Source organism: Terrapene carolina, unplaced genomic scaffold (genome assembly GCF_002925995.2).
Source record: "Terrapene carolina triunguis isolate 2854851 unplaced genomic scaffold, T_m_triunguis-2.0 Scaffold194, whole genome shotgun sequence".
Classification (NCBI taxonomy): domain Eukaryota; kingdom Metazoa; phylum Chordata; order Testudines; family Emydidae; genus Terrapene; species Terrapene triunguis.
This window is the reverse complement of record NW_020664545.1, coordinates 308,950-329,794: the sequence shown is the minus strand read 5'-3', so window position 1 is coordinate 329,794 and position 20,845 is coordinate 308,950. Positions and strand designations below refer to the sequence as shown.

The window sequence follows — 20,845 nt, the reverse complement described above, 5'->3', positions numbered from 1 at the left end:
TATTCTATGGTGTCTAAGTGAAGGCTCTATATAGCAGATTTCTTGGTGTGTTTGGGATGGTTACTGGATCTGTGAAGATAGGTGTGTCCATCTGTGGGTTTCTTGTGTATAGTTGTCTGTAAGGTTCCATTGTTGAAGTTGATCATGGTGTCCAGGAAGTTAATGCTAGTGTGCGAGTGTTCTCGAGTGAGTCTAATAGATGGGTAGTGGCTGTTGAAGTTGTGGTAGAAATCTGAGGAAGTTTTAGTCTGTCCAGAGGATGAAAATATCATTGACATATCTCAAGTATATTATTGGTTTTGTGGTGCATTTGTTTGTGAACACTGTCACCTGAGCATTTCAATCTCACTTACGCTAAGTGTGTCCACAAATTGTTTTGCGTACAGATGCGATGTGTATGCATAAAGCTGCATATGCACAGATGAAGGTTGCACTGAGGCCCATTTGAAAACATGGCACCAAGTGTGTTAATGTGATACAAATTTGTGGAATAATTCCTTGCTATCCTATATGTAAGGTAGCATAGCTTTGGAATTATTGGTGCTGAGAATAGCAAGTGTTTGAGACTGAGTTTAGAGCTCATAAAGCAGAGATGTGTTACTCGCTGTGACAATTGGAGGACACCTAGTGGGCATACTGTTTCTTGCTTCTCTTTCTGGTTTTAAACTTTTACTGTGGTTTATGTTGAGGTTTTTAGACTTTGCTCAGGATCTACCCCTCTGTGAAAATGAGTCACTGTTATGTAGATTTTTCTCAAAATATTGTTTGATGAAAATTCATTCAGGAAGCACACCGGAGAAGTTACTGTTTTACACAGGTATAACCAGGTATATCTCTGGTATAACTAACACATTCAGTGAAGTGATGCTTAGAAATAACTCTGAAATTATGTTTTCACTGTTGCTGTTAGAAAAGTCTTTCCAAACCAGCGGTTCCCAAGCTCTTTCATAGTATAAATAACACTTCAATGCTCAGATTTTTTGGGTCCCAGCTTAATTCCCATTTAATTGCATAATATTCCTATGGCAGCAACATTAATTCCTTACAGGAAAAGTGATAGGAAAGTATATATTTATTTTTACTTGTGTTGAGTATTCTTCTTGGAAAGTTAATCAGATTGACTACTCTTGCTCTTCATTTTACCTCTCCTCCCAGCTGTTATGGCTTTCTCAGCAAGGAGAGGCAGCACCATGTGACCAGACCGCTCTCCATATCCGCATGTGCTCAATGGGCTGTGGTTTGGGAGTTTCTTGTGTAGAGTGTAGGAAAAGTAACAGTACTTTGGACTTGGCTGGCTTTATCTGAAACATCTATCGTTGACAGGGCCAGCATTACAATTTATGGAATCCCGTGTTTCTGGAAGGGAGAGGAAATAAGGCAGAGTTCCCTTCATCTTCTGTTCAGTCAAGGATGCTGTTGGGGGCGTCCTAGCATCAAGCAGACTCCTCAGCACCCTTCTCTTCCCCCCCTTCCCCCCAGCCCTATTGATGAAGAGGTAGATGGGGACCACCCCTGAGATGTACTGGTATAATGGGATGGGGGATCTAAAGTGGTTGCTTGCTCAGCTTGTGCTGGATAGACTCCACTGGAATCAACAGACTCCATGAACTACGGCTGATTCTGGATCAGGCCTGTATTTAAGATTGGCCCTGATCATTAATCCCACAATTCAGGTTAGACATGCGTTGCGGCTCCATGAAAACCATTTATATTGGTTCTGTTGTTGTTTTTCTCTGCACAAGACTCTGATTTCAAACTGGAACTCTTTGTCAGCTTCTAGTTTTTCTGTGTGGTAAACTGTAGGCAGAATGCCTGTGATGATAGCCTTCGATGGAGCAGATTCCTTTACATGGTAAGCCACCTATCTGAGCACAGACTGAACAATCCTCTGGGGCATCTCCTGCCTTTGTCTTGTTTTCTCTGTTTATGTTGTAAGTTTGTTGGAGCAGGGATTTTCTCTCTTCCTGTCTCTTACAGCACTAAACACACTGCATAACGCTTCAGTAGTAGTAATGCTCAACTGCAGGTTAAGCCCCATGTTTTCATGAAACCCTTAAAGCTATGGCTTCGTGCGGGAGAAAAAGTATTGTTAAATTTTCATTTTCACTGATTTTTGGGATACAGGGACAGATATGAATGTCAGGGTTTAACCCCTATTGCATATGGTGGTACTGTATTTGTCGATCAAGAACATAGCTTTCACCAGTCTGGCTTTACAGCAGACTTTTTTCAAGAATGCTATAAAATATTGGGCCAGTCCAGTATGTGAGCATTTGTTACGTGCCATCATGTGAGCAATTTGAGTGATTCTCAAAAGTACAGTACATTAATAGACTGAACAAGATTAAATATTTTAATTTAACATTTAATCTATGCCACCACTGTTGAATATACACAATATTATGTAACCCTAATAAGCTGTCTGTGGTTTGGATCCTGGGTTCTTTCCCATAGTACTATGCTGACAGTTGACCAGTGTGGCCATCCTAGCTAACAGACCCTAGATTTGAACTCTGGGCACTGATGTGCTTTGGGCACTGATGGGCATTCTCTGTCTTGTGCTCTGGAATTTGCTTTCCTTGTTGATCTGACAGAATTAGTCTGACACTTGGGACACAGCACAAGTCTGCTCATTCAGGATTTTACCTGGAGGAGTGGAAACTGGGTGGTTTTCTCTTTATACTTGCCAATCTCACCTTATTTTAACGTATAGTGAATGTACCTTGCGCTTAAACTGTTCACATCTTTATGAATGAAAATAGGTATGTACTATCATGGGTATTCACTTAAAATCAAGCACTGCAGCTGGCAATGTGCTCTGACAGTGTGTGTTGAATTTAGCTTTGTGTAAGAGCAAGATTGTAACAACTCCTTCAATTTCCAAGTAGGCTGTAGGAGTGTCCCTTTCCCTCTTATTGCAGACAGGCAGCTCCCTAAAGCCAGGAGATGTGGTGGCAATTTTGGGCTCAGTTCTTCTTGTAATTATATAACATAACATGTTTTAAATGTGGCATTATTTGAGAACTAAAATGTATATATGAAAATTTAAATGACTTTCTCTTCCTTGTTGCAGATCCATAACATGGTGGCAGTGCTGGAAGTGATCTCCAGCTTGGAGAAATACCCCATAACCAAAGAGGCACTTGAGGTATGTCTCCTTACATGTAAAATCCACACATGCTTATATATGAAAACAGATTGCTTCTATACAATATCTTTTGAATTCCCTTTAATGTATTCCAGCTCTTTCACAAAAACATAAATAAACCACAAAGATTACAAATTTAAGGCAAAGATATAGTAATTGGTCCCCCACTGCTTCCTCTGGCACCTCAGTACATGATGGAATGAGTTGTCTTTCTGGAATCATATACCAGCAGAGGAGTAACTATATTGGTGTACGATGCAATCCAATTTCTGTTCACATAAGGGACCAGAACAGTCCCTACTTGCCACTGGTTAATTCCTTGTCTGATTCAGCCAGCATCACTTCCGTGTCTTATGACTGGTCACTTTCTTATTCTCTTGCTCAAATTCTAATTCTCTTTAATAACCTACCATGAATAACATCACTTTATAGAGCCATAACATTAGTTTGAAATATGCCCAATTCAATGCCAATCCCTGATTGGCTGTGAGGTTAGTTCCCCCTATGAGAATACTGTATAGCTAGAGAACACTGACTCATACACATTGGGTTTATTGTTCAATTCACTTTTCACTCTGAAGCATTCTTATGCCAAAGGCTGTGAGATTTGGTTATACGAAAGGGCTTACTGAGGGAACAACCAGATTACGACTTCCATGTTTAGGCACCCCGGGAACTTTATTTAAATTGGCCCCATAAATCCTTCCCCCAGCACTTGGGGAAAATTCCATCTGACTCTGGAGGGTGGAGTAGGATGTGACAATAAGCCAAGAGTGATGATCAGCTCTAAGGGTCTGTGAATTTTTGTCCCTCTTTCTACATGCCTGTGGTGGTGAACACACACCTTGTCTGGTTGGGGGTTGCGCACATCTTTCCCCAGAACTTGAGCATGCTCCTTGGTCACCTGCAAGAGGTTCATATTGAGTGAGGGACTCCTTCCCCACCACACTCCCCAGATGGCTCCCATGGCACTTCAGCCGGTGGAGAAAGAGAAGAGAGGAATAATCAAACTTCAGTAGGTTCCCTGAATGGTGGAGCATGGGGTTAGCTGAATCAATCCCTTCCAAAAAGACTAATGGATTAATATTATTTAGCTCCTACATTCTTTGTGAATTTTTGGTGTGGTATTTGGCAGAACGGTATGCATTGACAAGTGAAAATGCATCTTATGATTTGACTTACGTTCTATGTTTTCAGAATTAATTTTTTGTAAAACAACTCTTCTCACTTTTTATAGGAAACAAGATTAGGGAAACTCATCAATGATGTAAGAAAGAAGACGTCCAACGAGGAACTTGCCAAACGTGCCAAGAAATTGCTACGGAATTGGCAAAAACTGATAGAACCTGTAACCCAGAATGAATCCGTTCCAAGAGGATTGCCGAATCCACCTGGATCAGCAAACGGTGGTGCACACAACTGTAAACCAGAAGTGCCACCTGCTGTAGTAACTGGATCAAAGCCCATCAATGAATTGAAAAGCAGGAATGATATCCAAAAGCTAAACTCCCCGAAAACAGAAAAACTGGGAAATCGGAAAAGAAAAGGCGAACATAGGGATGGGCATCAGGGCCCCCCTCCTAAAGTTTCCAAAGGTAGTCATGAAGTATTACAAAACTCTTCTCCTCCACCAACTAACGGGATTGCGGGGAGCCCTGAAAGTTTCCCCAGTCCTGTAGATGTAAACCTGCAAACAGGGCCTGAAAGCAGCAGGACAGAACATAGTGAAAACGACAAACACATTAAGATCCCAGTAAATGCTGTAAAACCTCACACCAGTTCTCCAGGACTTGTAAAACCTTCAAGCACTTCCTCATTATTAAAGACTGCAGTGCTTCAGCAGCATGATAAATTGGAAGAAACCACAGGCCAGCACCAACCTAAGAGTCCCCGCTGTTCCTCGTTTAATCCTGGGAATATTAGGCATGACACATTTGCTCGACAGCATATCACATACTCACCAAAGGGTTCGATACCTAGTCCATCTCAAAGGTCCCAGTTCTTAGATACTGCACAGGTGCCATCACCACCACCCCCTTCCTTGATGCAACCATCAACACCTCCAATGCCAGCAAAAAGACTGGAGGTTTCTCAGCAATCAGGAACTGAGGTATCTCAACATTGGCAGGAGCAGGCATCTTCTGAAAGCCAGTACAGGCACACAGCAGGGACACTTCAGCACACATCTCCTAGCTGCAAAACTAACTTGCACCCTGGGGAATCTCTGACGTCACATGTTGGGTTTTCACCAGACACTTCAAAAATGGACAGTGATGATGCTGCTTCAGGTTCAGATAGTAAGAAGAAGAAAAGGTACAGACCCAGAGACCATACAGTCAATTTGGATGGGCAGGTTGTAGAAGGGGGTGTGAAACCTGTGAGATTAAAAGAAAGAAAGCTCACGTTTGATCCCATGACAGGACAGATAAAACCTTTAACACAAAAAGATTCTTTGCAGGCAGAAATCCCTGCAGTCGCTGAACAGCACAGGACAGAAACAGACAAGCAGGAGCAAAAACCCAACCTGCAAAGTCCTTTTGAACAAACGAACTGGAAAGAGTTATCCAGAAATGAAATAATTCAATCGTATTTAAACCGACAAAGTAGCTTGCTGTCTTCATCAGGAGTACAAACCCCAGGAGCTCACTACTTCATGTCTGAATATTTAAAGCAGGAGGAAAGCACTAGAAGAGAAGCTAGAAAGACTCATGTTCTAGCTCCTAACAGCAAACCCACAGACTTGCCTGGGGTCACAAGAGAGGTCACAAGCGATGACCTCAACAGAATACGTGAACATCACTGGCCAGGCGTGAATGGCTGTTATGATACACAGGGTAACTGGTATAATTGGACGCAGTGCATATCTTTAGATCCACATGGGGATGATGGTAGATTGAACATCTTGCCTTATGTCTGCCTAGACTGAGTACAGTTTTGCTAAAATGCTCTCACATCGGCAGTTAGAAAAAATGGCAGACACTGTGCCACTTAAACATGGAGAGAGCCTCCTGCCTGGACAAACAGGGCCAACGAGCAGAGGGTATGAAGGAGCTGGTTGTTTACAGCTCTTTCCTTTAAATTCTCCTTTTGTGAAATGCTGCTACCAGTTTACTAACAAAATTGCAAAGGAAGGCATACGAAGGTTGATAAATTGAGTTCAAAACTCTATAGCAAGCCAGCTATAAAAAAGTGTTAGTCCCCAAGAAGTGAAGATGATTTCCAGCACTTTGTGAATGCCGGAATCTTATTACAGGCAGGTACAGATAAAATTGTAGAAATTACCTTAACAAAATATGCATCTATTTATTTGATTTAATTTGAGTTTACTTGGCAGTGAGATGTCCGAGACAATGTGCAAAAAATCTAGTTTTGATTGCATCAGATCTCTGAACATGATTGTGTTCTTTTCAAGTTTATGTGGTGCAAAGATTGGGTTTTAAACAGCAGGTGTTGCACTGCAGGTTGGCGATCTGGCTTCAGCTCAACATTCCATAGGCATCCACATATTTTAGTCTGGTTTCAGTTAAAATCCAGTCTCTGAGAAATGCTGCAAAAACTAGGGATTTTTTTAAACATTTTTTCTTCCACCACCAGCCAAATCATTTTTCTCCTTTTCCCTTCCTGCATACTTCTAGAAAAATTCACCTTTTCTAGAATCCAAAAGTAATGAGGGTGCTACAAGTTTGTAACTGTTCTGTGAGGGGAAAAAGGAAGCCTGTTTATATGCTGGAAATATACTTGTTACCATTCCTTTAGATATTGTTTGCCTTATGGATATCCATCATAAACGCAATTTGCAAAAACAAAGAGCCTTAGTGAATGTACAGTAACTAGACTTCTGTGTTCTTGGGATGCAGAAGGGAGCAACTTTGCTATTTGGTCCTTTAAGTGGACACATTGTGATATAAATGTGGAAATAAAAAAATTTGCACAAAAAAGTTTGTGAATTATTTATAATTAAACTGGTTACTTTCAAAGTTTGGTCAGTTCAGAAAAGCCAAGTTGAAGCTAAGTACATATTGCCAGCAGTGTGATTAAACCTGCATCCTGTTAGTTCACTTTCTAAACCAGTTAAAGGTGGTTAGTCATACAAGATGTACTGTCTAGCTTTTCTTAGTCTTCCAAGTGTGCTGGCAATATTTACTAATATATACTGGATAATTTTAACTATGGTTAAATCCAGGGAGAATGTGCTTGGTTCGGAGAGAGTCCTCCAAGTTATTGTTACTATACCTCACAAGTTGAGCTAATTGTTCAGCTTTCTCTTCAGTCCACTTTTGTATGTAGTAATAATAATTGTAAAATGTCTGTATTTCACCTCTGATCACAGCCTGATTCAGTAATGTTTTTATATTCAATTTAGGCAAAACATGTGCCGCTCCTGTTAATATATTAGCAATTGGAACAATTTACTTTTACAGTATCTGGTATTGGGCTTCTGTCCTGCTGGTGCTTTAAAAAAAAAGAATCAGGATTACTGCCACTGCAGTAACATTAGATACACCATTAGGACTGGATTCTGCTTCCACTGAGGTCCCTAGTAAAAGTCCCACTGATTTTAGTGAGAGCAGGATCAGGCTCTTAATTCTCAAACAAAATCTACTTTTTATAATGGATGTTACTCACGAGGTGAGCATTGGCTTGTTCCATGGAATACAATGAGAAAAGCTTTTAAAATCTAACCTTTCCCATTCAGACTGAATGCTTCTGTGATTTGCCTGGCTTGTGACATATTGAAACCTGCTGTATATGGGTATTTCAAAATCTTTCCTCAGTGCCTAGTTGTTCCCTTTTCTCTAGGACTTCAGAATTAGAAAGGCTTCTCAGCTGGAAAAACCAGCCACCATAAAAATGTTTCCAAGTATATTTTCAGTTTACTTCCATTTTTACCCTTCTGCAGTGATAGACTACCCAAGCTGTTTGGAGCTGGGGAAGGTAGTATCACCTTGTGTCTTGGAAGGGTGGGATGGGTGGAAAAGATGATCCTGGAAAATGCTTGACCTTTATTTATTTAGAAAATTTACACACTATAAAACACCCCCGCCCCCCAAACAAACAAATATTTCTGCACCTAAGGGAGTCTGTTCTTTTTCCCCTTTCCCTGGAAGACCTTGGTCATTAACCTGTCCATCCTGGGGCCTCTGAATTTAGGGCTACTCTCAGGAGGGAATGGTTGGGCTCTGATCCACCTCATAATTTTTGGCCATGATTTTCTTTCCTGTTTACTCTATTTCTTCTGAACTTCTGGCTGCACTACAGGGGTCTATAGAGGAATATCATACTCTAAACTGTCACTGGCATTTGCAAGCAACCTGCCACAGTGCCCAGATGCTGACTAACCACTGTGATGATCTTAATTTCATCCATTTTGTAGGGCAGGAGTCTAAGGTATCAGACCCAGCTCTTGCCCACAGCAGTACAAACTGACCAGACATTCCACTGATTACTGTGTGCTTTTAAATTTCTTTTGTGTGACTAGTTTTCACGGTTCTACACTAGGTGGTCAACCAAGTTGGAAGTAATCCAAGGTCAGAAATGAGTTCAAAGACTTTTATATTTCAGCATGTTCTATTAGTGTAAACAGTGACGTTCTATCAGCTCCAGCAAATGTTGAAGATGTTTACAAAGTGGTCTTGTCAATTTTGTAAACCAGTTCAAATGAAGTTTACCTTGTACATGTTTACCTGTTGTGTATTTTCATATTTTTGCATGGACTGTTTCTTAGCTAGTTGCTTGTTCTCTAGGTGCTTTCCAAAATGCACTGTCCTTGTCCTAACACTTACAATCTAACAAGTGTAGAACAGACATCTCCTTCCACCGTGGCATGGAAAGGCTCCCATATGAGAATCTAGGTTCTGATATGGCCCCATTCCTGTGTGGGTGCCTATATATTAGGTGGGCTGAGATATTACTTAAATTCCTTTATTTTTGAAAGGATGCATAGAAGAAATAAGCAGTACAAACAATTTATATTTACCTATCCGGGAACCATTCAGTGTGTCTCACATTCTATGTTTAATTAGCCTTAGTTTACTATAAACACTTTGCGTGTTTGAGCAGCATCACGTAATCATTTCCCTTAAATGGTTGTAGATTTTTAACAAGCACAAAGAGGAGTTTTATCGGTATTGGTGGTAACAGAGTAGGAACTCCCATCTCTAGGAGGACGACTGTATGGAAACAGTGGCCTTAACAAGATGTCTGCTGCTTCATTGTAACAGTTACGTGAAGGGTTAGAGAGGAGGTTCCCAGCAGGCTATTAGTATTTTCCTTTTGTGCTCAATGCACTTAGGGAAAAAGCCAGACATAACAATTACCCTTGCTAATGCTACTACCTCAAACTTTTCAGGATTGTCATTATCCCACCTGAGTCGGTGTTAATCTTGCCACTGACTACCACTGTCACTGCAAATCTAATTTTAAAAAAAAACAAAACTGTTTCTCCCTTCACTTATGAGGGGATCCCTTCATGAAAGCAATTACATCTATAACCATCCCTATCTATAAGTTTAAGCACTATTGAAGCACTTATTAAAATTAATGTTCAAGAGTGGCTAGCATGGAGGACTGACGGTATCTTTATGCTGTTCTCGCTCCCTGGTCCAAATCTGGTGTGCATGGATTTTGAGTGAACACCCATGAGATGCTAACTATAAAATTAGTTGGTCTTATTCTAGCACACTTTTAAAACAAGTGTCCCAGTTGGGATCTTTACTGACAGTATAGGTGGAAGGCCAATTATCTGAATTAGTAATAGTCTGTTACCTGTATTGTCCTACAGATGACCCCTCCAGTTCATGAATGAATTGTGTAAGCGAGGAAACTGCTTCCTATGCTGTTTTGTGGAGTTCATTTCCCAGGACTCTGGGTTGTAATGTCTTTCACTAGTACTAAATTCAGCACTCATTTAAATGTTGGGTAGATGGATGGAGAGTTAGCTATTTTCCCCTGAATTTTAAAATTGGTGAGAGGGGAAGAGGGAGGTGGGTGTGTCTCACATTAAAAAACATGTTTGGAAATGTAGGAGTTTGACAAGAAATCACAAGATGTGAAATGAGGTCTGATTTTTTTCCGTTTGCAGGGAAGGAAACAGTGGTGTACACAGTGAGCTGCCCTCACCTCACTCTGTGAACAGCTGAAGCCTGAAGGAGAGGGATACCTCATTTGTTTACCACAGATTGCAAGTGGAAAAATTCTGTTACCAAGAAAATGATGCCCTGGGAGTGCTGGACTCAGGCCTTCAGTCCCACACAGCTTAAACCTCAGATACAGAGGAGGTCCCAAGACTCCTGTCCACCTATTCCATGAGAAAAAATTACAAAACTAAAAAAAAAACTAGTCAGCTTTATTGTTCTGTACCCTTTTTACTTCACGTAAATAAGTTCTTGTGCTTTTACCTAAATGAAGTGCTTTCTTTGTAACTATACTAGCTTAAGGGGAAAGGTGCCTTTTATGCTTCCTGCCCCCCCACACTATTGGTTTTATCTGCTAGTATCTAGGAGCTCTAGTCATATACTAGGTCCTGTACACAACAAAAATACACTCCTTCCCTCTAAAGAGTTTAGAACCTAACATCTGGCTCGAGGCAGAGGGGCGTACAGAGAAACAATAGCACTGGTAGATTGCATCATAGACAGTAATCGCTACATTCCCACAATGTGACCATTGCCAAGTGGCAAAATATACATGTGTACCTTGCTCTAAGGACAGGCATGCTCTGTTGCAGACATAGGGCAGTTTAGAGTAGAGTGGGATTTGGTCAGATCTGCCTCTTGGATAAATGCTTTTCCGAGGCCTGGTCCCCACTAAGCCCCCACTTCGGACTAAGGTACGCAAATTCAGCTACGTTAATAATGTAGCTGAATTCGAAGTACCTTACTCCGAACTTACCGCGGGTCCAGACGCGGCAGGCAGGCTCCCCCGTCAATGCCGTGTACTCCTCTCGCCGAGCTGGAGTACCGGCGTCGATGGCGAGCACTTCCGGGATCGATTTATCGCGTCTAAACCAGACGCGATAAATCGATCCCAGAACATCGACTGCCTGCTGCCGGACCCTCCGGTAAGTGTAGACGTACCCTGAGCCTTCCTGCTCTTTATTAATGATATGCCTTAGACAGTAGAGAGCACATCTCCAGTGTATGGTTATTAGCATCTGTTTTTTAGGTCATTCACAAAAATAATGCAAAAAAGCTCTGTCACTATTATTAAATGGAGGCAAGCTGCCTCCTATGACCACCTATAGAACTGCACTGACCCTGACTAACCAATCCATCAACACTTGCTAATGTAGACTGCTTCTGAGTTTAATATTCCTGTCACAATTCATGAGCAAGTTAGGTATGGGGCAGTTCTACCTAAGTTAATACTATGGAGAAGCTGGAATCTGTTAGTTAAGTCATGTCCCTCTTCTGAAATTGTATCACTATCCTCTCTAGCCCTTTATTATTTTACAGCTGGTGTGTGCTCATGGTGACTTGACAGCTGATTTAACAGGGGATCTTTCAGAACTACAGCGGAGTTTTTAAGTTGCAATAGCCATGTTTGAATTGTTAGAGAAGAAAAGGGTGGTCAGAGAATTGTTGTAGTAGTTGCTGCATGCCTGGATGGTTCTGCTGCTCTTGTGTGGCTACATGTGAGAGGCGGCTGGTCGAGAGGTGATAACTACCTCAGGAGCTGAAATCAAAGCCAGGTTTCTCTTCAGCTTAGCACCAACCACCAGTTTGTGTGGGTGCGCAGAGAGCCCTTAAACCACATGATAAACCCTCTATATGATGGAAACCACTTCAAGGCAGGGGTGTGGCAGCCCCCGCCCGGCACCTCTGCCCATGTGCCTGAAGCGGAGTCCGGGTCCTAGGCTATGAGACAGCCAAGGAGGGGGCGATAATGGCTTTGATTGCACCCACTTCGGGGGGGGGGGGGGAGAAGCAGTCCCGCTTACAGAGGTGGGTCCAATAAAAGACATCACCGCCCTCCTCCTCCTCGTCTCAAGCGGGACCTCGCCCGCGCCCGCCACAGAGTCCGTTACCTCGGTAGCGGCGCTGCCTCCCGCCAACGACACCGCGCGGCCTCGTCAAGCCTCACGTCGCTCCACAACACTGGCCCGGCGAGGAGGGGTCGCTCTGCCCCGGGCACGGACCCCGCCTCGCCTAGCGGGGGTAGAGGCGTGTGACCCCCCGCCCCGGGGTTCGGTCCCGCGAGGAGACGATGCTTTGCGCAAGCGCGGACTCACGGGGCCCGTTCCGGCTCCTCACGGCCGGGACGGAGGCGGAGCCAGGCGAGCGGAAGTGACGCCATGTGCAAGGCCCCCACCTCGAGCCTTGTGGGACGACGGGGAGGGGCCACCCCAGGAAGTGACGCGCTGGCGGCGCTGACGTTGCGCCGCGGTCTGCCGGGGCCCGTAGGTAGCGATGGCGGCCGCACTGGCGGCTCCGAGCGGCGGCGGCTCCGGCTCCGCGGCGGCGGGCGCGGCTCGCGGACCGGCGCTGCGGGAGGGCGCCCGGGTGTCCGCGCTCTGCCTGGCCTGGTACGGGCTGAGCGCGGGCGGGAACGTGGTGAACAAGCTGCTGCTGGGCGGCTTCCCGCGGCCAGTCACCGTCTCGCTCTTCCACATCCTGGGGCTCTGCGGCCTCCTGCCGCCGCTGCTGCGCGCCTGGCGCGTCCCTCCGGCCGGGCCCGCGCAGCTACCGCCCCGCGCCTACCCCCGCTACATCCTGCCGCTCGCCTTCGGCAAGTACTTCGCCTCCGTGTCGGCGCACGTCTCGCTCTGGCGGGTGCCGGTGTCCTACGCGCACACAGGTGAGGGAGGTGCCCGGAGTTGGGGAGAGCTGAGCCCTTCCTTGCAGCCACCGCAGATCCTAGTTCAGCCGTCCCCAGGGAGCCCCCTGCCTTATTCCGTGTCTGACCCGGGCCGTGGCGCCTTTGATCGGGAGGGGTGCCATTTCTCTGACCTGTTCCTGGCTCGGCCCCTTGTGCTTCCCTTCCCTCGAAACAGTTACCCCTGCCCTGGTTCCTGTAGAGTCTTTCCCAGCCCAAGTACAAGTAACGTTTGCCCCTTGTGGCCTATTATATTCCTGCCACTTCCCTTTTTGAGCTACCCATTCTGTTTGCTATTTTCCATAGAATCTTAATCTGGCTCTTTGTGTCAGCCTGAGCTAAGGACTCCACCCCTCAAAATGTATGATCAATGTAAGGCTCAACCAGTCTAAATAAATGATGTTTTAAAGGAAAAGTATCCGAGGGGTAGCTGTGTTGGTCTGGATCTGTAAAAAGTGACAGAGTCCTATGGCACCTTATAGACTAACAGAAGTATTGGAGCATAAGCTTTTGTGGGTGAATACCCACTTTGTCAGACACATGTGGGTATTCACCCACGAAAGCTTATGCTCCGATATTTCTGTTAGTCTATAAGGTGCCACAGGACTCTTTGAGTTTCTAACAATTTTGTGACACTTATTCCACGTGACAAAAGTTGATCTTAATCTTTGTTTTATTTTTGTAATTTGTTGTGACATTGATCAACTCTTCCTCAGTGCTAGGCTTTGGATATGTCATTTTCTAGACTTCTGTGCACTTTCCCCATTCATGTTTTTCTGTTGGGATTAGTTTGATTTTAGTACCCTTATTTAAACTTCCCTTCTGCTTTCAGTAAAGGCAACAATGCCAATATGGGTGGTTCTGCTGTCAAGAATTATAATGAAAGAAAAACAGACTACAAAGGTAAGGAAGTTACTGGTGATTCCTCATCTTCCTTTCCATTGCTAATCCATGCTGAATTTAATGACGGGGATTGAAAAATTCACTCACATGAGGCTAGTGGAAATCTTTCCTGAGTACTGTAAGATTGCAGAGAGTAAACATTCATTTTACACATATAAGCTTCTAGTCCTTACGATTGTAAAGAAATCCTTCCAAATATGAAGAGCAAGCTGATTCTTGGCTATCTGTAGGCAGACTCCTCCCATGTATCTGGCACGGCTTAGTTTTCTCAAGCTGCAACAAGGTGAAAGCTGAACCCCAAGATCTTGTTGTCCCTCTAAAAATGTGCATGAACGTTGTTGACTTGAAAGTTCCTGGAAGATGCATGCTGTTGTCATCTGCTTCCTTTTCCAGGTGTATTTATCACTGATCCCTATAATCAGTGGTGTTCTGCTGGCTACAGTCACTGAACTCTCTTTTGATATGTGGGGACTCATCAGTGCTCTTGCTGCTACACTCTGTTTCTCGCTTCAGAACATCTTTTCTAAAAAGGTAATAGTTCTGTTATTCGTTCTGCTAGATGGGACTCTTAAATATGTGGCATCACCTTTCAGAGGGCAGAAATGTATTTCCCAATGTAGAACTGGGTTTGTATTCTTATATGGTGCTTCGTGCATCTATTAGATGTCCAGCAATAGTTCACAAAGCCTTGGAAGTTCGCTGTTATGTTGAATGAAGGAAAGTTGGCCATGACCCAGAGTTTATCCTTGGCTTTGTTCCATGCCATGGAATCTTTAGCTTCCATCAGCAATCATTGAGAGGCTCTCATGTCTAATAACATATTTGAAGGATGGCACCTTTAACACAGAGTCAGCCCCTCTCTCCAGACTGAAGTGCCATTACTCCAAGTCCTGCAGTAGAACTGTAATCTAAATTCAAAACATGTAAATCGAACTTGAGAACAAAAGTCAGACTTCTTAAGACCAAACAGAATATTTAGCACTTCTTAGTATGTGACTGATGCCATTATATAGAATAAAGACTTGGCTGTTGACCCTTCCAGCATTCAAGTCAACTAGGCAGTACATCATTGCCTTCAGGTAGGTTGCAAGTTATCTTTAATCACGTGGCATAAAGTGAGTTGTAGGTTCTGTGAAAGTGATGTATTGTTGTTGTTTGATCAAACGCTACACCAATAAGTCAAATATTTGGAATTGTACTTGCTGAAACAATTCCCCATCCTTTGAGTGAGGGTGGTCAGTACTTGGAGAAAGGGTGATTTCTGATGTCTTTATCAGGTGTTGAGAGATTCCAGAATACATCATCTTCGGCTGCTAAACATACTCGGGTGTCATGCTGTGTTCTTCATGATCCCAACATGGGTTTTGGTGGATCTTTCTTCCTTTCTAGTAGAAAATGACTTGGTAAGTTTTTGGCAAACTTCAAGGTAGGGCATTTGCTTGGACATTTCTCCTGCTTTTTAAAGATTTACCCATATCTAAGACGAGGTATTGTAACTGCCACCATGTGCCACTAAACAGTGGAGAAAAAGCAGGCTCTGAGGTTATGGTAAGGGCTCATTACAGGGTCATTAGGCAAAACAAGTAACTTGTCTGGTATTTGGCACTAGCACCTTGAGGCAAGAGCCCCGAAGAGCAGATTGTGATGAGCCTAAAACATAAGTTGTGAGGTTGTCTGTACAAATGGACAAAACAGTTAATTTGAGAGGGGAGATAATATGGGGTGTGCCTTTTTACTTAGCCCTCCCTACCAAAATGCCAATAACAAGTGACTTGTTTGAGGCCTGGTCCACACTAACCCCCCACTTCGAACTAAGGGTACGTCTACACTTACCTCTGGGTCCGACGGCAGGCAATCGATGTTCTGGGATCGATTTATCGCGTCTTGTCTAGATGCGATAAATCGATCCCGGAAGTGCTCGCCGACGACGCCGGTACTCCAGCTCGGCGAGAGGAGTACGCGGCATCGACGGGGGAGCCTTCCTGCCGCGTCTGGACCCGCGGTAAGTTCGGACTAAGGTACTTCGAATTCAGCTACGTTATTAACGTAGCTGAATTTGCGTACCTTAGTCCGAAGTGGGGGGGTAGTGTGGACCAGGCCTAAGGTACGCAAATTCAGCTACGTTAATAACGTAGCTGAATTCGAAGTACCTTAGTTCGAACTTACCGCGGGTCCAGACGCGGCAGGCAGGCTCCCCCGTCGATGCCGCGTACTCCTCTCGCCGAGCTGGAGTACCGGTGTCGACGGCGAGCACTTCCGGGATCGATTTATTGCGTCTAGACAAGACGCAATAAATCGATCCCGGAAGATCGATTGCTTACGGCCGGACCAGGAAGTAAGTGTAGACCTGCCCTGAGAAGCTATTGTGAACTGCATCCTCTTCTCTTTATGAAGTTCTCTATTTCTTCTCTGAAACTGAAGCTTAACATTTTTTTACTTTGTTTTTTTCCATAGAGTACAGTATCTCACTGGTCCTGGACTTTAATGCTGCTCATAATCAGTGGATTTTGTAACTTTGCCCAGAATGTCATTGCCTTCAGTATCCTTAACTTAATCAGCCCATTAAGTTACTCTGTTGCAAATGCCACAAAAAGGATCATGGTCATTACAGTTTCCCTTATAATGCTTCGAAATCCAGTCACCAGCACCAACGTTCTTGGGATGCTGACTGCAATCTTAGGAGTATTCTTGTATAACAAGGTAAATCTCTATTGTGAACCTATGCCAGTCAGTAGTGGCTGAAAGCTGTTACTATCTACTGACTGTAAAATAGCCTTTATAAAATGAGTTGTCCATAAGCAGACCAAAACAGGTAATTGTGTATCAAAAAAACCCAAACAAACAAAAATCACAAATGGCCCAAGTTGTCAGGCTCTGGGAAGACCAAGAAATGAATGGGCCTTGGTTAATGAGCTCCCCTGAACCTTACGTGGGATTGAGACACATTGACGTTGGAAGTAGGGAGCAGTGCATAAGGGGAAGCTTGCTTTGCCGCTGCCTTACCGTGACAGTTGTGGCATCAGTGGACTTATCTCCAGAGCTGTAAACATAGCATCTTTCACCACCACTTAAATTCATTCTTACAAATGTATACAGTGGTGCTCTTGCTCTTTTTCAGCTTCTACAAGCACACAAATACATGTGCCACTAACTTGTTTGTTTGGGAGTTCTGGTGAACATAACAAAAGATTTCTTGTGATCACTGTTCTAACCTAGATTGACTTTGTGTTTCACTAGTGGCTCAAGGCTTTTGAGCAAAATCAGGACTCTTGCTAATTAGGAATGCTGAAGGAGAAAGATTTGCATTAGGAGTAATTGTGGATTTAAAACATTAGTAAGCATAGCCTCTAAGGCAGTGGTTCTCAACCTGTTTACCATTGTGGGCCGCATATGTGAGCCGTATATATTATGTGGGCCGCATCCAATACTACCTGTATGGCGCTGAGGATGTCACATGGGCTGCAGCTCTGTGCTGATTGGGCCGCAGGTTTAGAACCACTGCAGTCTAATGTGACTAGTTTCCGTGTGGGATAGGTGTCTGATCTTTGTTTGCTGTTGTCTGAAAGAAATAGTTAATTAATTCTTTGTTCCACAGACAAAATATGATGCGAATCAGGAAGCAAAGAAGCAGCTACTTCCAGTTACAACTGGAGACCTTGTGAATCTGGAACGTCACCGGAACACTCCTGAAAAGTCTCAGAATGGACTCATGGCATTCGCACAACATGGAGATTATCAGTATGGCCGAGCCAATGTCTTAACAGATCACTTCCAGTATAACAGGCAAAACTATCCAACCACATACAACTTAAATCGATATGATGTATAGGATTCTGATCAGCAGTATAGACTGTAACACAAAGTTTTCCCCAGCATTATCAGAAACTTCTGGCATGCCCTTGAATGTAAAGCTGTAGATTGTATAGGTTCTTCAGAGGGGAAGATGCATGTGTATCAAAAGTGGTACAGACTTTCATCTTCAGCAAAGCAGGTCTCTAAACATGAAGCAATTAGACAGACACTGGAAAGGAGTGTACAGTAGAATTCTTGTACAGAGATTCTGGTGAAATGCAAGTGTAAAACTCCAGCGTAAATATTTGCTGTCATATTTGTTTTCAGAACCTGTCAACTGACTGCCATTTTGGCAGTAAAAATGTGGCCAGTATTTCCTTTCCATGCTAACAACTTGATCTTTAACTTGTGTTTTAATTTTATTTTAATGCTACATGACTCATTACTTTCACTTTCTTCAAAAGTTTCATAAATTGCATTTGGAAACTGTGTATGCTCCTAATTGGTGTTAGCAGGGCTTGTCAGTTGGAGGAGAGTTGATTTGTGTGTCTAAAAGCAGATGTGTAGATTTGAATTTCAGTTGCACAGGTTTAAAACTTCATGTTGATATTAAGTACCTGTGTATCTCTAGCTTCAATTTACAATGATGATCAAACAGGGTTTCTAAGCTAGTATTGAGTTCTTGTTCCGTTCAATAATCTTGAAGTAAAACTGTTTAGGCATAGAGAACTGATTTGTCTCTTAAAATAATGTGACATTAGTTATCAATAGCAACTGTGATGGAGAGTTTTCACATTCTTTGATTGAAATAGTTACACAACTTCATCAGTAGTTACTCTTTATCTGACAATAGAAAACACCTTGCCAAATAAAAATTAGTATTTGGAACAAGGCTGTTCTCCTGTGACCTCTCTGCACTTGTTTTTGTAAAGCTAGCTTGTTGTCATGCTGAGTTGGGAGACACTTAAGGATTGTTTTTTCTTTCTCACTTTTTTAATTGGGAGAATTATCCTCCATCATATGTTTCATGAATGTGGATTTGGATGTATCACATCCCGTCTAATTGTCTACGAAATCTATTTCTTGGCCCCCAATTATTTTGTTTCTCTTCCACTATAGTTCTAGTAGCACTAAGTATGTTCTGCCTGACTTGTATGTTCAGATGAGTTATGGAAGTTAACGCTTATACCCTTCTTTCTTCCTGTAGTGCCCCTGGCTTGAATAATGAATTATTATGAGAAATTGTTCTTAAGTCAAGAGTGGATATGTAAAATTGTGAAGAATGTGTATTGAATTTTCTGCTTTGCACTTTTTGCATAAATGAAAGTGCTTTAACAAAACATGAAGTTTTGTTAATGAGTTATGTCAGATACTGTGTGTGAGATAAAAGTGAAGTCATCTGAGCTTTGGAGTATAGAAAACTATTTTTGGCAAAGAAGATGATCTTCAGGCCTTGTCTCTTGGAGGAGGAGCCCATCATATAGTGGGCTGAGATTCTGGCAGGAGAAGTGCTTGGCGCATTCTTGCTGATTGATCATTGGACAAACACCAGTGACTGACTTTAGTAGTGGTGGGTATTATACAAAATACTCCCTCCCCATGTATTCTTTTCATGAAAGATGATTGCCTTTTAGAAGCAAGATCATTTTGTGGCTCCCTTCTTGATTAATTATTTACACACTTTTTTTTTTCCTGTGAGTGCAAAGCTAAATCTATTCCCAGTCTGTTAGATGCTTGTAGAAATTCCCAGTGTAATAGCTTCGTTGATGTGTGTCAAAGGAGATAATGGTGCACCTGAATCTCTGCAGGCTGAGCCAAATTCAGTCATGGTGTATGAGCAGAACTCCACTGATGTCCGTGGAAGTGAGTGTGTTCATGCTAGTAGGAAATTTGGACTTGGATGTTTAGTCTGGAAAACTCATGGTTCAGAAATCATTCTGGAGACCCTTCCCACACAACTGTTAAACTAGAACTGCTTTCATAGACTCTGGGCTTCATTTCTTTACAACTGTTATTTCATATTAATGTGCAAAAGGGAAAAATACAGCCAGTGGAAAGACTGATGTAATGTATTTCTAAGGCACCCTTTTTAATATCTGAGTACCATTGCATAAATGCGGAAGGAAGGATTTGTGGTTTAATACTCTGGACTGGAACTGCGGTTCTGTTCCTGGTTCTGCCGTAGACTTCCTATGTGATCTTGGACAAATCACTTAGCCTGAAATTTTCAGAGGACGTTAAGGGAGTTAGATGCCCAATTCAATTACTTTCAATGGGAGCTGAGTGCCTAACTCCCATAAACCTGTCTGAAAATCTCAACCTTGATCTTGGTGCCTCAGTTCCCTATCTGTAAAATGGAGATAATTCTTCCATACCTCATAGGGGTGCTGTTCTGGGTTACTGCAGTGATGAAGGCCATAAAAAGGCGTTGAAATCCCTCTGATCTGTGCTTTTCTAGTGTGCCTACCACCGTAATATCATGGTACCATTTGAATCATCCCCTCAAGGAAAAGGAACACAGCTCCCTTCTCCTTTTTTCCTAAGTAGATGTTTGCTTAATCATATTTAGGTGGCTTATTTCCTAGAGCAGTGGGTCTCAAACTTTTTTTTACTGGTGACCCCTTTCACACAGCAAGCCTCTAAGTGTGACCACCCCCCTCCCCCCCAATAAATTAACACACTTTTTTTATATATATATATTTAACACCATTATAAATGCTGGAGGCAAGCAGGCTTTGGGGGGGAGGTTGACAGCTCGCGACCCCCCATGTAATAACCTTGTGACCCCCTGAGAGGTTCTGACCCCCAGTTTGAGAACCCTTGTCCTAGAGATTGCAACCAGGTCTGTTTCACAACTTCTCCCTTAGAAGGCTTGTATTGCACCCTCCTAAACTAGCAGGACTTGGGCTCAATCTCATCTGTCAGGATTGTAATCACAAATGAGAGTCCCCTGCTGAGAATGCCTTGTCCTTGTTTCTCAAATTCTAATTTGAGATCTGGCAGCCTCAGTGTCCCCCATAAACACAATTGCTGTAATGCGGTGCAGTGCAATGCAATAGGGGGTTCACTCTGAGAGCTAGGCCATAGTCCACTTAGGGCTCTGAAGATGACTTTGTAGGCTTTTCTCCTAGAGGTTACATGACCTGTGGTCATGCTTTGGTAGTTCAGGCTGTATAGTCAGTGGGGATT

General features: G+C 43.1%; 2 protein-coding genes across 2 annotated transcripts; both read left to right on the top strand.

Moving 5' to 3' along the window:
* The first annotated feature begins 2,606 nt into the window (after positions 1-2,606).
* Positions 2,607-7,882, top strand: MED26 (mediator complex subunit 26). The gene is made up of 2 exons (XM_024194262.3): positions 2,607-3,148; positions 4,386-7,882. The coding sequence occupies exons 1-2, from the start codon at positions 3,050-3,052 to the stop codon at positions 6,072-6,074; spliced, it is 1,788 nt and encodes a 595-aa protein (XP_024050030.1). The 5' UTR covers positions 2,607-3,049; the 3' UTR covers positions 6,075-7,882.
* A 4,673-nt stretch (positions 7,883-12,555) lies between these two features.
* SLC35E1 (solute carrier family 35 member E1) lies at positions 12,556-19,976 on the top strand. The gene is made up of 6 exons (XM_024194266.2): positions 12,556-12,943; positions 13,794-13,864; positions 14,258-14,395; positions 15,142-15,267; positions 16,319-16,564; positions 17,460-19,976. Exons 1-6 carry the CDS (start codon positions 12,556-12,558, stop codon positions 17,691-17,693), a joined length of 1,203 nt encoding a protein of 400 aa, XP_024050034.1. The 3' UTR covers positions 17,694-19,976.
* Positions 19,977-20,845: the final 869 nt, after the last annotated feature.